The 16,998-nt window shown below is 53.5% G+C and overlaps 1 protein-coding gene across 2 annotated transcripts in view; it reads right to left on the bottom strand.

The window, feature by feature from the left end:
* NEGR1 (neuronal growth regulator 1) overlaps nucleotides 1–13,151 on the bottom strand; it is a 318,746-nt gene extending 305,595 nt beyond the window's left edge. For both annotated transcript variants that reach the window (XR_008578049.1, XM_054833648.1), the window contains exon 1: nucleotides 12,787–13,151. Coding sequence is in view for 1 of the 2 variants with exons in the window: in XM_054833648.1 (XP_054689623.1) it covers nucleotides 12,787–13,097 (311 nt within the window). In the remaining variant the exon portion in view is untranslated. The remainder of the gene's footprint in view (nucleotides 1–12,786) is intronic.
* Nucleotides 13,152–16,998: the final 3,847 nt, after the last annotated feature.

Raw genomic sequence — 16,998 nt, forward strand, 5'->3', positions numbered from 1 at the left:
CGCACAAAGCACTACAGGAAACACGACTGCGACGGCTGAACGTTTCCTTGGGCCCGTTTTACACATCCACCTACAAGCAAATGCAGGCGCACTGATGAATCCAGCCCGCTCTGCGGTCTCTGGCAGCTGTAGTGTTGGGAAAAAACCGTGCACCCAGTCAGAGGAAGAAGTATTTTTTCTGCTGAGTTGAAAAATACTTGAAAAAAGTCAAATGAAGATAGCCTGATAGTTTCTGATGTGGCAGGATAAATGTGAGTGTGATTCGGTACGCCTGTGCAGAAGAGACGCAAGAGGGAGGGTCTGCTCAGGCCGTACTCTGCCATGCTGCATGCAGGGTGTGATGGCACACCAATACCGAGCAGCCCAGTGATGCAGGATGTGATGGCACACCCATACCAAGCAGCCTGGTAACACAGGGTGTGATGGCACACCCGTACCGAGCGGCCTGGTAACACAGGGTGTGATGGCACACCCATACCGAGCGGCCTGGTAACACAGGGTGTGATGGCACACCAATACCGAGCAGCCCAGTGATGCAGGATGTGATGGCACACCCATACCGAGCGGCCTGGTAACACAGGGTGTGATGGCACACCCGTACCGAGCGGCCTGGTAACACAGGGTGTGACGGCACACCCATACCGAGCAGCCTGGTAACACAGGGTGTGATGGCACACCCGTACCGAGCAGCCTGGTAACACAGGGTGTGATGGCACACCCGTACCGAGCAGCCCAGTGATGCAGGGTGTGATGGCACACCCGTACCGAGCGGCCTGGTAACACAGGGTGTGATGGCACACCCATACCGAGCAGCCTGGTAACACAGGGTGTGATGGCACACCTGTACCGAGCAGCCTGGTAACACAGGGTGTGATGGCACACCTGTACCGAGCAGCCCAGTGATGCAGGGTGTGATGGCACACCCATACCGAGCGGCCTGGTAACACAGGGTGTGATGGCACACCCGTACCGAGCGGCCTGGTAACACAGGGTGTGATGGCACACCCATACCGAGCAGCCTGGTAACACAGGGTGTGATGGCACACCCATACCGAGCGGCCTGGTAACACAGGGTGTGATGGCACACCCGTACCGAGCAGCCCAGCGATGCAGGGTGTGATGGCACACCCGTACCGAGCAGCCTGGTAACACAGGGTGTGATGGCACACCCATACCGAGCGGCCTGGTAACACAGGGTGTGATGGCACACCAATACCGAGCAGCCCAGTGATGCAGGATGTGATGGCACACCCATACCGAGCGGCCTGGTAACACAGGGTGTGATGGCACACCCATACCGAGCGGCCTGGTAACACAGGGTGTGATGGCACACCCGTACCGAGCAGCCCAGTGATGCAGGATGTGATGGCACACCCATACCGAGCGGCCTGGTAACACAGGGTGTGATGGCACACCCATACCGAGCGGCCTGGTAACACAGGGTGTGACGGCACACCCATACCGAGCAGCCTGGTAACACAGGGTGTGATGGCACACCCATACCGAGCAGCCTGGTAACACAGGGTGTGATGGCACACCCGTACCGAGCAGCCCAGTGATGCAGGGTGTGATGGCACACCCGTACCGAGCGGCCTGGTAACACAGGGTGTGATGGCACACCCATACCGAGCAGCCTGGTAACACAGGGTGTGATGGCACACCTGTACCGAGCAGCCTGGTAACACAGGGTGTGACGGCACACCCATACCGAGCAGCCTGGTAACACAGGGTGTGATGGCACACCCATACCGAGCAGCCTGGTAACACAGGGTGTGATGGCACACCCGTACCGAGCAGCCCAGTGATGCAGGGTGTGATGGCACACCCGTACCGAGCAGCCTGGTAACACAGGGTGTGATGGCACACCCATACCGAGCAGCCTGGTAACACAGGGTGTGATGGCACACCTGTACCGAGCAGCCCAGTGATGCAGGGTGTGATGGCACACCCATACCAAGCGGCCTGGTAACACAGGGTGTGATGGCACACCCGTACCGAGCGGCCTGGTAACACAGGGTGTGATGGCACACCCATACCGAGCAGCCTGGTAACACAGGGTGTGATGGCACACCCATACCGAGCGGCCTGGTAACACAGGGTGTGACGGCACACCCGTACCGAGCAGCCCAGCGATGCAGGGTGTGATGGCACACCCGTACCGAGCAGCCTGGTAACACAGGGTGTGATGGCACACCCATACCGAGCGGCCTGGTAACACAGGGTGTGATGGCACACCAATACCGAGCAGCCCAGTGATGCAGGATGTGATGGCACACCCATACCGAGCGGCCTGGTAACACAGGGTGTGATGGCACACCCATACCGAGCGGCCTGGTAACACAGGGTGTGATGGCACACCCGTACCGAGCAGCCCAGTGATGCAGGATGTGATGGCACACCCATACCGAGCGGCCTGGTAACACAGGGTGTGATGGCACACCCATACCGAGCGGCCTGGTAACACAGGGTGTGACGGCACACCCATACCGAGCAGCCTGGTAACACAGGGTGTGATGGCACACCCATACCGAGCAGCCTGGTAACACAGGGTGTGATGGCACACCCGTACCGAGCAGCCCAGTGATGCAGGGTGTGATGGCACACCCGTACCGAGCGGCCTGGTAACACAGGGTGTGATGGCACACCCATACCGAGCAGCCTGGTAACACAGGGTGTGATGGCACACCCTTACCGAGCAGCCTGGTAACACAGGGTGTGACGGCACACCCATACCGAGCAGCCTGGTAACACAGGGTGTGATGGCACACCCATACCGAGCAGCCTGGTAACACAGGGTGTGATGGCACACCCGTACCGAGCAGCCCAGTGATGCAGGGTGTGATGGCACACCCGTACCGAGCAGCCTGGTAACACAGGGTGTGATGGCACACCCATACCGAGCAGCCTGGTAACACAGGGTGTGATGGCACACCTGTACCGAGCAGCCCAGTGATGCAGGGTGTGATGGCACACCCATACCAAGCGGCCTGGTAACACAGGGTGTGATGGCACACCCGTACCGAGCGGCCTGGTAACACAGGGTGTGATGGCACACCCATACCGAGCAGCCTGGTAACACAGGGTGTGATGGCACACCCATACCGAGCGGCCTGGTAACACAGGGTGTGACGGCACACCCGTACCGAGCAGCCCAGCGATGCAGGGTGTGATGGCACACCCGTACCGAGCAGCCTGGTAACACAGGGTGTGATGGCACACCCATACCGAGCGGCCTGGTAACACAGGGTGTGATGGCACACCCATACCGAGCGGCCTGGTAACACAGGGTGTGATGGCACACCCGTACCGAGCAGCCCAGCGATGCAGGATGTGATGGCACACCCGTACCGAGCAGCCTGGTAACACAGGGTGTGACGGCACACCCATACCGAGCGGCCTGGTAACACAGGGTGTGATGGCACACCCGTACCGAGCGGCCTGGTAACACAGGGTGTGACGGCACACCCATACCGAGCAGCCCAGCGATGCAGGGTGTGATGGCACACCCGTACCGAGCAGCCCAGCGATGCAGGGTGTGATGGCACACCCGTACCGAGCAGCCTGGTAACACAGGGTGTGATGGCACACCCGTACCGAGCGGCCTGGTAACACAGGGTGTGATGGCACACCCATACCGAGCGGCCTGGTAACACAGGGTGTGATGGCACACCAATACCGAGCAGCCCAGTGATGCAGGATGTGATGGCACACCCATACCGAGCGGCCTGGTAACACAGGGTGTGATGGCACACCCATACCGAGCGGCCTGGTAACACAGGGTGTGATGGCACACCCGTACCGAGCAGCCCAGTGATGCAGGATGTGATGGCACACCCATACCGAGCGGCCTGGTAACACAGGGTGTGATGGCACACCCATACCGAGCGGCCTGGTAACACAGGGTGTGACGGCACACCCATACCGAGCAGCCTGGTAACACAGGGTGTGATGGCACACCCGTACCGAGCAGCCCAGCGATGCAGGGTGTGATGGCACACCCGTACCGAGCAGCCCAGTGATGCAGGGTGTGATGGCACACCCGTACCGAGCGGCCTGGTAACACAGGGTGTGATGGCACACCCATACCGAGCAGCCTGGTAACACAGGGTGTGATGGCACACCCGTACCGAGCAGCCTGGTAACACAGGGTGTGATGGCACACCCATACCGAGCAGCCTGGTAACACAGGGTGTGATGGCACACCCATACCGAGCAGCCCAGTGATGCAGGATGTGATGGCACACCCATACCAAGCGGCCTGGTAACACAGGGTGTGATGGCACACCCATACCGAGCGGCCTGGTAACACAGGGTGTGATGGCACACCCATACCGAGCGGCCTGGTAACACAGGGTGTGATGGCACACCCATACCGAGCGGCCTGGTAACACAGGGTGTGATGGCACACCCATACCGAGCGGCCTGGTAACACAGGGTGTGATGGCACACCCGTACCGAGCAGCCCAGCGATGCAGGATGTGATGGCACACCCGTACCGAGCAGCCTGGTAACACAGGGTGTGACGGCACACCCATACCGAGCGGCCTGGTAACACAGGGTGTGATGGCACACCCGTACCGAGCGGCCTGGTAACACAGGGTGTGATGGCACACCCATACCGAGCAGCCTGGTAACACAGGGTGTGATGGCACACCCGTACCGAGCAGCCCAGCGATGCAGGGTGTGATGGCACACCCGTACCGAGCAGCCCAGTGATGGTACTGAGCAGCCTGGTGATGCAGGGTGTGATGGCACACCCGTACTGGCCCCAGCAAAGGGTCACCCTGGCCCCCCCCCCACGGTCACCCTGGCCCCCCCCCCACGGTCTTTGCTCCCGAGGCGGCTCGGCAGCGAGGGCTCGGGGTGGCCGCCCCACGCTGACGGATGGCGCAGGCACAGCTCCACGAGGCAGAGGAGGACTGTCCCCATGATCACAACCTTACGTGAGCACGTCACTGGGTTAGCGTGAGCCTTGGACTGACGTCTGGGTTGAGCTGGGGGAAACGGAAGTTTTGCAGATTTGAAGAATTCCTTCCTCTGCTTCCGAGGGGGACCCTTCTGTCCTCACAGGTACGGGGATGTTATGGTGATCAGCCCTGCTCAACGGCTGCCAGAGCCAGAGCTGAAGAGGACGCTGGACCCTCTCCACCCCTGCCAAGAGGCAGTGCCTGAGCAGAGGGGCATTTAACAAACGGTTCTGCCCACCTTGCACACGAGGAGCAGCTTTCTCACGGGCAGACAGAGCTTTGTCTTTCAACCCAATCTTTGCAGATCGTTTTGACTCGGAGATGAAGCAAGGTAAAGGAGCCGGCAGCTCCGGCACCAGCAGCGTGCGATGGATACGATCAATTACCTGATCAATTAGTGCGGCGTTACCTCATCGCGGGCGAGTCCACCGCCGCTGCTGTCACCTGCAAAATCTCACTGAGTTTATCCAGAGCTCTGGCCAGCCGGATTAACCTGCCCCTGCCTTCAGGTCCCCCTGCCGCTGGCTGGAGCCCCCCCAGCTCTGAACAAAATGACGTTCATTCTCAGGGCACGCGCTGGGGGGGGTCTGGAGGGGGCGGCTGCCGGTGGCCAGAGCAGCGGGGAGGATGCTGTGCATCACCTATCCCTTCTCCTCCCCTTACCACGAGGAGCGACGGCCCCGTTGCGGAGGGGCGCGAGAGGGGATCCTTCGCAAGGATGCCCCGCGGTAACAGAAGACCGCAGCACGTGCGCAGGAGCGGCAGTGGGCACGGGCCAAGCCGTGCCAGGGAGGAGAAACAGCGTGGGCAACCGCCTGCCAGTGTGGGAGGGCTCCCAGCCTGCCTGGCCGAGGCAGGACCTCCAGTCTGCGTCCTGGACCTGCCCGCACGCGTGGGGTGCGCGGCTCGCTGTGCCCACCCGTCTCCCTCCGCAAGTCTCAAAAAGAGCTGGCGTGTCTCCGACCTGACGCTCCCAGCCTGCCGCAGCACAGACTTTAGTTTCCAAGCACAGCGCCGGGTCACAGCTCTGCTGGGAGAGACGGTGGTAAGCAGCGCTGCGCGTCGCTGGCTGGCCTGGGAAACGAGTCAGCCTGAACCCCCGAGACTTGTTTCCCTGGGATATCGGCTACACTCAACTCTTATGCAAGATGACAAGAGGAAAGTAATTTAAGTCTCTGGTTTTTCCTCAACAGACCAGCCCTTTGGAACCAATTCTGGTTTTCATTCCTTACTGATTCCTTGTTTTGTTAGTTCCTCTGCATAACATCTGAAACATTTGCGATCGTTTAAAATGATAAATTATTTTAATTTACTCTGAATTTATTTATTATTACTGCACAGACAAGAGGCAAGCACCATAATGTGCTTGTTTAATAACTGGCAGGGATTTGGAACATGAAAGTCTTACCCAAACAACAGCTTAATTTTATGGGGGGGCGTGCACATATGTCTACAGGTACCACAGTCACATTTCAGAGAGGTAGGAACAAAGCTCCACATAGCCAAATAATTTATGATGCTGAACTGCACAAGAATACCAAAAGAGTATGGAAGTCGAGAAACCTACCTTTTAAAATCATAAAGAAGAAAATTTTTGTATTTATTACACCACCCGTCCCCCTGCAGACATATCTGCATTTATACATGGGTGCGCACAGCTGTATCCAACACCGGCGTGTGGACACGCATCAGAGGGACCGTAACGCTAGAATATATATAGTATCTTAAAATTTAAATATGCTATATATACTTGATATTCACCTGCTATTCATACTGCAAAACGTTCATTCCAAATGCCCAATTCTCAGTAATGCAGATGGCAACAGACTGAGAACGTTTGGCAGATGTGTCACCAGCTTTCCGTGACCACCGTTGCTCTTTGGCAAAGACTGTTGGCCATAAAGGGCAGCTCTTCCTGGAAGAGAAGGCAAAACCGGCAAGTAATTCCCAATCCCCAAAAGTCACTAGCCCCCCTCAGCAATTTAAATATGAATGAGGCACCTACATCCCCCCGAGGACCTGAGCAGCTTCGGAGTCGAAGCCTGCTTGACCTGCTTGACACAGGCACTCACGTCACACAGGCACCTGCAGCGATTTCCACCAGAGCCGCTGGATGTTCCTCAGGACCACTGCTCTGGGCACCCAGGGGATGTCATAGCTCGAGAAGTGCTGGCAAGGAGCCCCCCCCAAAATAAAATCCATGATGATGACCGTAACACTAGTTTCATTCTTGAGCGCCTGGAGTCAGAGCGGTTTGGAAGCCAGAGAAGCAGGAGATGTGGGTTAAGATGCTGCTGCCAAACTTCTCCTGCCAAAAGGGAGCTCATCCCCATACCAGACTCTGATTTCAGAGTCCCTCCATTTGGTACCCCTAAAGGCACCTAGTTTGGAAAAATTATGTTAGGCGAACATCCCTCCCGGACCCGTCAGCGTTCATCAGAGCAGAGTCATGGTGGAGATCAGGGAGCATCCCATTTTCTTCTTCACTCGTACTGAGTGAAGAAGATGACACACAGCTGGGAAAGTCGTTTTTGACAGACGTGAGAACTGAGACCTCTGCGAAGCTCGAGGGAGCCACAGCGAAGCACTGAGTCATCATCAGTGCCGCAGAAGGAGCAGCCTTTCCCCGACACGCTGCCTTGCACGCCTCCTGTGCCACCCGGGGCTCTCAGGGCCGAAAAGCTGGGTACCTCTCAGGGAGGCAGAAGTCACGCTTGCTGCGTCCGGGGCAGCGGCTCTCCCAGACGAGGACACCGAGAGACACGGAGGACCCAGGAGCTGCTGCTCCCATTCCCCAGATGGCAACTTCTTCCACCAGCAGTAAAAACTTACGGAAAAGCGGCAGCTGAGTAACTCTAAAAGCAGCTACCAAAAGAGATGCATAGTTTCGGATCAGCTGCCTACCCTGTGCCAAACCGTTTAACGCCAGTAAAACGCACCAGTAAAACATACTCCTCGGCAGCGTTCGCCCGCAGCTGCTCCGCACAGCCCGTCCCCTGTTTCCTGCCGGTGCAGACGGAGCCTTCGATGGCTGCCCCAAGTCTCCGAGGCAGGGGAGAGCGCGACGGCGCACGACGGAGACCTGAAACTCCGAGGTGGAGGGAGAAGCAGCCCGGCTGCAGGCGGAGAATTTCAAACTGAGAAAACAAACCAAATCACCCCAAACCTCCGGACAAATAACAAAAAAAAAAAAAAAACCACAAAAAAAAAAAAAACCCACCCTCCTATAATCACCCTTCTCAGATGACTGTTTCTGCCCTAAACCTCAGATAAAATTCACACGGGATGGGCAAAAGAAACTCCTGTGGTCAGAACAACGTGGATGAAGTTCAGTCTGCCTGTTAACAAGCCTGGCCTAGAACTGAGCCTGGTTTTCCCAGCCAGGTGTGACAAGAACTGACGTCGGCTCTGTAATCTCAACTGGACACGGCTATCTGCTTTGCAGCTTCCACCTCTCCTACTCGTCACTGGCAGCCTTCGGGAACCTCGATCCAATGGTTCCCAGCTCAAGGTTTAACTCTTTGCAGTAAAGAATTCACATTATTTTATATATTGCAGAGCATATATTTCATAAATCACTCTATAATCACACAGCGGTAAAAAAATCTTTTGCTTTTTTTAAAACTGTGTCAACTTCTAAAACTTAACTTACTGAGATTACACAATGTAAAAGTACTATCAGGTAAACTAGCTTTTATTGTCTGTAAGCTTTAAGAAAAATGAAATGCAGGATGAAAAACTTTGCTTGCTGGAGAAAGCCATTTTGATCATCTTCAGATTTGTGCATTTAGATATCGATGGGGAATTTTTTTACAGTTTGCAGATGAGGTATGTAGGAGCTGTTAATAAACATATACCTGTTTTCTTGGATGTCTAACGCCAAGAGGGCCGCACACGCCAATCAGCCGTCACGTAGATAAGCATCAGCACAGAAAGTCAGAGGGAAATTCTCTTTTATTTCTCCCCAAAGCAGAAAAACGCCTCTTGCTGCAACCCCGGCGGCGAGCTCTCCGGCTGCACGGCAGGGCCCGCGGGAGGGGGACGAGCAGCCCCCGCCAAGCAGAGGTGGCTTCCGAATCCCGGAGCACCCGGCCCTGAGCACAGCCCCGCGCAGGGGCAGCGAGGGAGGAGCAGCGGGTTACCCAGCCCGGCTCCCAGCAAACTGCTCTGCGTTTAAAACGCTCCTGCTCCGAACTCGCCGCTCCTGCTGTCAGCGTTACGGGCGTGCTCGAACCTACGGTGGTCCCTCTCCTGAGAGGGGGTCTTGAAAAGGGTCACTAGAGAAATGACATTCTGAAAATACAGACTGTTTCCTTATGTCTAGCTGTTTGTGATGCAGCGATTTATTCTTTTAATAAAATGATGTTTTCATAACTTGCTCCTGTGCTCTCTTTAAATCTTAACTGGATGCCTGGGAAGAATATAGAAAAGATGCAGGACTTCTAAAAATAAGTGGCTTCCCAAAATTATTTTGCCATACAAAACAACTGCATTACTGATAAAATTTCTTAGAACTTCAATAAACAGTGGCACAAATAGTGTTGGGACAGCGTGGATCAATCGCTGATTGAAAACAGAAAAAGGTACCAGGTTTTAATTATTGAGACGACAGAAATACCTCATCATCAGAAAGAACACCTTGGCTAACGAGAGATTTTTCTTTAAAAAATAATGGCTAAGATGTTTTCCCCACCGAAACAGGTGCCAGGTGACATTCTCGCCAAGCTGCCTGTTCGGCCAGTCCCTCTGGAGGTGAAAAGCGTGGGGTGCCGCGTCTTCTGCCCGCGGTGGGCAGTGCCGGCCAGGGAGGCCACGGGAGCCCCACGAGCATCCCAGCGCGGCACCGGCGAAGCGTGGCCCAGCCCCGCGGCGGTCCGGGTGGTGAGGACGGGGATTGTGCCCACGCCACGGTGTGCAGCGAGGGCGAGGGGCGACGGGGGACCTGGCCGAGCAAGAGCACCGGGCAGGGAGCGACGCTTGCAGCCTTGCTTCCACTAGGAAAAACGCTGCGTGCTAGGTTGACTAACTACGCTTTCATGCGAATTAACCTTTTCAAAATGAGGGAGCTGCAGTACTTATTTTGAGTTAACACTTCGAGGCGTTCACTGGAAAACCTCAGCGGTTAAAGGAGGCTTTATTCCTCATCTTTAGTAAAGACAATGAAAACTTAATGTGAGAACTGAGAAGGGAACCTGGCTCGCTCAGTCTGCCCCCGCACTCGCTGAGACAGGCGACGCGCTTTTTTCCCTAATATTTTAGCTCAAAAGGAGACTCGCAAGTAGAAGTTTATCCTCAGTTCAGCGCAGGTGGCCCCGTTTATTCACACTCCTTGCAGACCTCAAAACGTGGGTCGATAGGTAACAAAGCTGCAGAGCTGGGCGAAAGCCCTGTGCCGCCCCGTACGCCACGCAGGGTGCGCGCTCCCGCAGCGCCCGCAACGCCCTCTCCTTAGGGGACGCCTCCGCCTAACCGCGCGTCACATCAATCACCCTAATCTTCTGCAGCCAAGAAAACGCTGACTCAAAGCCATGGGAATTACTCCCATATTCTAGCATTAATTATTTAAGAGAGGAGCGCTAGGTGCTTTAAGCACGGTGCTGCCTTTGTACCAAACTAAGGAGGTAACTTCTGAAGCCCTCCTTGCTGGAGAACCGATAAAATCGGAGCGGCCCGGTGCGGAGAGGTGAATCAACACGTGCGGCAGCCGGGAGCTGAGGGCCATCTTGCCGTGAGAGGCTGGGAACTACAGCGCGCAGCCAACTTGGGATGCTGCAACGTGCAGTAACTGAGACGAGCTAAATTCAGATGGCTACGGAGCTGGAAGGAAAAAACTCCTTTTCTAACGCCCAAATTGCTTATCCAGCTCACCGGGATTTGTATTTAAATAAATTGCCAGCTTCAAATACTTAGGATACTAATAGCAATTATTTTAATGTATATTGAAGTATACTGATGTTACAAATACCCATTGAGGAAAAATTCAGGAGGAGCGGTGACGATGTGCAGCGAGAGACTCAAGATAAACAGCCCTACCCATCCTCTGCATACTCTTTTCAAAGTGCTTTCCTACAGCCATCCTACATTTCCCCTTTCGAGCGGCAATACCAGCTGAAAACAAAATAAACTCTGATTTGCAAGAAAGCCTACAAAAGGCGTACGAAATGAAAGAAGTTAATCATAGAGCAAGAAGAATGGAAAACCAGATGTAAGGCACGTTATTTCACCATCTAGTTGCTTTGTTCCAGAGTTCAGTAGCGATGTTTATGTTTCCTTTAGCAGCACCTCTTTACAAAACAGATACTCTGCCTCCCTTGGGAGACCAAAGTAACGTTTAAATCTTAAAGCTCTAATTTCATTTATGTAACCTATGCAGCTGCACAGACACTGAGTTTCAAACACAATCTCAGGCCTAGGAAACGGAACGTATTCCAGCTGAGACCCGCGGGCAGGTAACCTTTCGAGTAATGCCACAATTCCTGAATAAGGGAGTTCTAAACATACATTTGTTTACATCCTAATAACGGTTAGTGCTGGCCGAGTATCCGCCTAAACTGCCGCCAACTCACCGAGTTACCTTCTCTGCAACCTTTAACTCTGAAACAGTACAAATAAAATACTTTTCTTTTTAATTTCCTTTGGTTCTCCAATTCTGCAGACAGAAAACGCAAGGACTTCAGGACATCTCAAAATACAGAGTATAACTGAGGTATATATAAAAAATACTTGTCAGCTGCCCTACATAGACATCTACTGTATTTTCAGTAGCTACTACACCAGAAGCAGGCTGACTTGCTGTAAAACGATTCCAAATTCCTACTGAAAATACCTCATGCAGTATTTTACAGGAGATTGTAGGATCATTAAAAATGCAGATGGCTAAAATACTTTGTAATCTGGAGACCTGAGTGACACCACGACAATAAATAATGCAGCCAGATATTTCACAGCTTAAAACTACTGCCAATTAAATCGGAGATTTATCACAAGCAGTGAGGTTCAACCCACTGGAATCATATTCCAGATAACGAGAAAGCGTATTTTTCTTGAACTACAACATTATCGTGATAGAAGTACAGTACATGAATAAAAAGTTAGAACTGGGGGGAAAAAATAATCAAAGCCAGCCAGAGGATTAATGAACTCAATCAGAAAGAAGGATTCAAGTAGATTAAGTATGGTGTACGACTACTGGTAAACAAAATTTGCTCCAGTCAACCGGACTGAGGAGAAGATGCTGCGAGCACGGGGAGCGCGAGGTTCATTAGGAGAAGCCGTAACAGAGCTACGGTAATCATGTCATCTCCTAATGGCGTAAAGCTAGCTTTCCGCGTTCATCGTTGAGAAATACGAAGATGCAAACGAAAATAAAAACTAAAAAAATCGCAAATACTTCTGACAGGGCGTAATCCTCAGCACCGTGTTGCAGCCCCAGCGATACCCTGCCAGCGACGCTCGGACTGCAGAGCCCGGAACCGATGCCGGCAGCCAAAAACTGCATCATTTCACCCAGCAGCCCATTTCCAAACTTCTACCGACAGACCGTGCTTGACTGCACAGATGGGAGTTCAAAAATCGGGAAAACACTTCCAGCACGCAGCGGGACCCGCACACCCACACCCCCGGGGGACCGGGCGAACGGATCCGGCGGTGTCCCCCGACCCTCCCGGGGGCAAACCGCGCCGCCGCATCCCCGAGAGCGGTCGGGGCTCCCTACCGGGAGCCCCGACCGCTCTCGGGGATGCGGCGGCGGAGAGGCCGGTCGGGCGGCTCCGTGCGCCCCTAATCCACCCCCCCCATCGCGCCCGCGATCGCCTCCTACCTAAGCACCGCCGTGTCCCCCTTCCTCACCACCAGATTGTCCACGGCCGCCCCGGGGAAGTCTCCACCCGGAGCGGCGAATCGCCCGGGGGGCAGGAAACAGCAAAGGCCGAGGAACACGATCGCCAGCCACTGGTGGGAGCCCCCGGCGCTCCGCACCAGCGGCACCATCTCCGCACCGCTCCGCGCTGCCCCTGGGCCCGGCGGAGGCCGAGCGCTGCCCCCGGTAGCTGCGGCGGCCCCTGGTCGGTGCCCGCGGTCGGTGGTGGCCGAGCGCGGAGCGTGGCTGCTCCCGGGCGGCCACCGCAGCATCTAGCGAGCAGGGCAGCGCGCCCGCTCTGCGCGCCGCGGCGGCGGCTCGGCGGCGGCGGGCGGCCCCCGCTGCCAGCCCGTTGCCACGCAGCCGTCGCCCTGGCAACCGTCCCGGCGGCGGCGGAGGGATGCGCGCCGCCCTGCCCGCCGCTCCGCGGGGCCGGTCCTCCCCCCCCCGCCCCGTCACCCCCCACCCCCCCCCCGCCCCCTCCACCTCTACCCCGCCGCCGTCCCGCCCCTCCTCGGCATCCCGGCCTGCAGCCCCCCCGCACCCCCCAACACACCCCCGCTGCCCGCCGGGGGCTCAGGGCCGTTCGGCACCGGCGGACCCCCGCGGGAGGTGCGGGCCTGCCATCGCCCGCTTTCGCAGCGTACTCGTGTGCCACATCGCATCAGAAATTGCTCCTTGGTACCGCTCTCTCCCCTTAAGATTTAATAAAAATTTACCACTTTGCCAAAAGCCGGCAAGTCAAACATTGCTTCGGGCAGGAGCGCTGGAAATTGCACCAACAGCTCCACGGTGAGGCTTCCTCCTCCCTCGGGAGCTGCTAAAATTTCCAAAGAAACGATCCAGTCGTTTCTGGAATATACATGATCTGCCACTCTGATATTTGGGGTTCCATTTCCCAACATTCTACCAGGACAGCTACAGACGATCACCAGTAGCAGGAAAAAAGGAGAGAGAAAAAAAAACCCGAAACCACTGACAGATTATGTTTTGTAACACACAAAAATTAGCAGCCTTTTCTCCTCCTGTCGTCTTCTCCTGCGTGTTAAACACACGCTCAGAACGTTGTCAGCCTCTGACAAACGCTACTAAGTGAGGAAGTCGGTGTGCTCGGTCTGTTGACCCAAACGCCCACTTTCCAGCCTAACCGTTCATCACAGGACACGAGGTTGCACCTCTCCGGGATCGGGCTGAACCTTGTGCAGGAATTCCTCTCCTCCCGTCGGTTTGAGAGAAGTTGCATAAGCGATGCACTGTTATGTAACTGGAATTGCAGGACTGCTCTGACATTAAGGGCAGTGTTGAAACATTCTCACTGTAATTCATGCACATCTGGCCAACACAATGTTGTAATTGTTCCTTCACAGCAGCTCTGCCACCCCACGCTGCCAGCCCGTGGTACAACGCGCTCTGATTTTCCCGCGGTACTTTCTCTCTCATCAGCTGCCACAGAGCACACATTTTTCTGGTGTACCATTTTTTCCTACTCACAATTTGCATCAGAAGGATTTGAGAGTAGAATGTTCCAAGTAAAAAAAATCTTTAATAATCATGATACTTCCAACGCTCGCTCTTTTCATAAACCCGTATTCCTTCTCCTGTGAGCTTTACCCCGCCTAACTGCATCCCATTGCATTAGATCTTTCCAGCTGCCAAAAGAAATCCTAGCGTACACAAAAGGGAATTCTTCCTCTGCTGCTGTGGCACATGACACTACAGAGTTTCCTTGATAAGGAAAGAGAGAGGGGAAGAGAGAGAGATTGGCTCACAAATCTCGGATGTGGAACACTTGCCGTCAGTACTATTGCTATAATACAGTAGTGCCTTTTTAACATCAAATACAACTCCGCCGTGAGACAGTTCTCTCTGCTTGCATACATGCAACTGCCGTAGCATGTGATGCCCATCCGTTGGGATCATGGCAGTAGGAACTTCCTACAAGCAGGAGTTGAACATCTAGTATCAAAAAACATTGTCAGGAATATTTCTGAGGCAACACCATGCATTTTGAAATGAGCTTGCCGACAGCACAGGCTCCAACTGTACGTCTCAGTGGCTTTCGCTAACTGGGAGTTGTTAAAAGCACGTGGAGCCGTCCCACACCTCACACTGTCACCATCCCGCATTCAAAGATATGCACTAATCTCCTGTAGGACCTTTCCAGACATGTATCCTTCTTGCAGTTAGCAGCCACAAAACACCACAAGCCAAACAGCTGTAAATGTCCTGTCTGCATAGTTCTCAGATATCATTTTTACCATCACGCATCAAGCTCTGACATCAGCAGTGTCAAAGCGGTTCTTCAAACACCGCATCCTCAGGATGTCTGTTTCCAGAGTAACCCAGTGATTTTGGTCTCAGTTTCTTCTCTGATATTTCACCTGTGGCAACATCTCAGCTTCAAGAGCCATTTTCTGTCTTCTGCATAACTATCTAGAATCACAGTATGGTTGAGGCTGGCAGGGACCTCCACAGGTCTTCTTCTCTAACCCCTCTGCTCAAGCAAGGACACCTAGAACTGGTTGCCCAGGACCATTTTTAGTCAGCTTTTGAATATCTCCAGAGATGGAGACTCCACAACCTTTTTTTGTGCATTCCCTGCCGGTTGGATTACTGGCACGCAAGCGGTTTATCTCACAGCCAAGCGTATCGCATGGCTCTGCTTTGGATCCTAGGGTGGTACCTTCCCCATTCGCATGCTCAGGTATACTGGACTTTTCTTCTATCACTCTTAATGCATCAAACTGCTCTTCTGGCTACTCTTGCAGTGTGCTGTTGCATAGACTCATGCTGTCGATAAAGCTGGAAACCAGGTGGAAACTGAAGCAATTCTTTAACCAGACCCCAGTAGAAAACACCATCTTTTACCCAGCCTCAGGACTCCAGGCCAGTCATCCGTTTGCCATCCCCGTTGCTACTCAGAGGTGGATCCCCTGCTTCTCAGATATGGTCAGCAAAACCCTTGCCTCCTTTTCAAATCACTGGACTTCTAAGCCGAGATCCTGCATTTAGATCTCTGAATATTCTCCCAAATTATGTGTGTATGGGGAAGCGTCATCTGAAAACACAGCCAGCTCAGCCTGACAACAAATGCTTACCTGCCCGCATCAACGTACTCTTGTCACAACAGCGGCAAGACAAAAGAGTACAGAGAAACCTTCACTGAGAAGGTTTTGTGTACAAGACACAGATGACAAACGCACCAGCGTCTGTCCTACTTCAACGGGTCCTGAAGACCTTTCTGTCGCTTTTCCCCACACTTTTTCCTTCCAAGGTTACTTTCAATTAAATGGCCATCTCCTTTGCATGGCTTCCATTCCGTTGCTCTGAGAAGAGCATCTCAAGGGCTTCATCTTCCTTCCATTTCCCAGGATGTTACGTTTCATTTGCCAAAACAAGGGATAATTGCCTTGCCTTCCCTCTGATAACAGCAGACTGGCTTAGCCAAAGTAATAAGCAGTGTAATCCTTCCTCTCTGCTGCAAAAATAAACCCTTCTGCTGTTTCCCGAATCAGTCCACACTTCACCATTTTTCACATTAAATGTTTTGGGTAGGGGAAGTTAAAAACCCAAACCAAACAAAAAACAGCACACCTGTTTCTCCAGGCTTTCTGTTCTTCCTTTTATCTCAATCGTGCTAGGTACCCAAACTAGATAATGCCAGTCTTTTTAGAGGAGGAAAAAAAAAAAGGAGAGTTCAGATCCATCAGATCAGTCTCTCACCTTACAGGCTTGCAGTCTAGAGCGAAATGTAGTTCCTCCTGTAACAGACACGCAGCTGGTCAGACAACATTTGCCAAATAACTTAATTTTTGAAATAAAACATTTATGAATGTGATCTTCAGTGCTATTTCTTAAACTTTGGGGGAAATACCTTTCCAAGCTATGATGCAACTTTAGCAAATATGTTGTGTTGGTGTCAAGAGGAGGAACACCCGTAACCGCATGGGAATCAGTTGTTACACGGGAAAAAAATTCACACAGCTGTCTCATGTAAGAAGCCATTTGAATGTTCTGGTACATTAAGTACTCAGATCATCCAGAGAGAGATGGGATACAAAAGTCGAGATCTAATTTTAGGGAGAGCTCTGTAACCTTTAATGAGTCACACGATGTTGCTTTTACTTGACCTTAACAAACAATCAAATAATTTGCTCCTCTTTGAATAAGAAG

The sequence above is a fragment of the Grus americana genome, chromosome 8 (genome assembly GCF_028858705.1).
Source record: "Grus americana isolate bGruAme1 chromosome 8, bGruAme1.mat, whole genome shotgun sequence".
NCBI classification, from domain to species: domain Eukaryota; kingdom Metazoa; phylum Chordata; class Aves; order Gruiformes; family Gruidae; genus Grus; species Grus americana.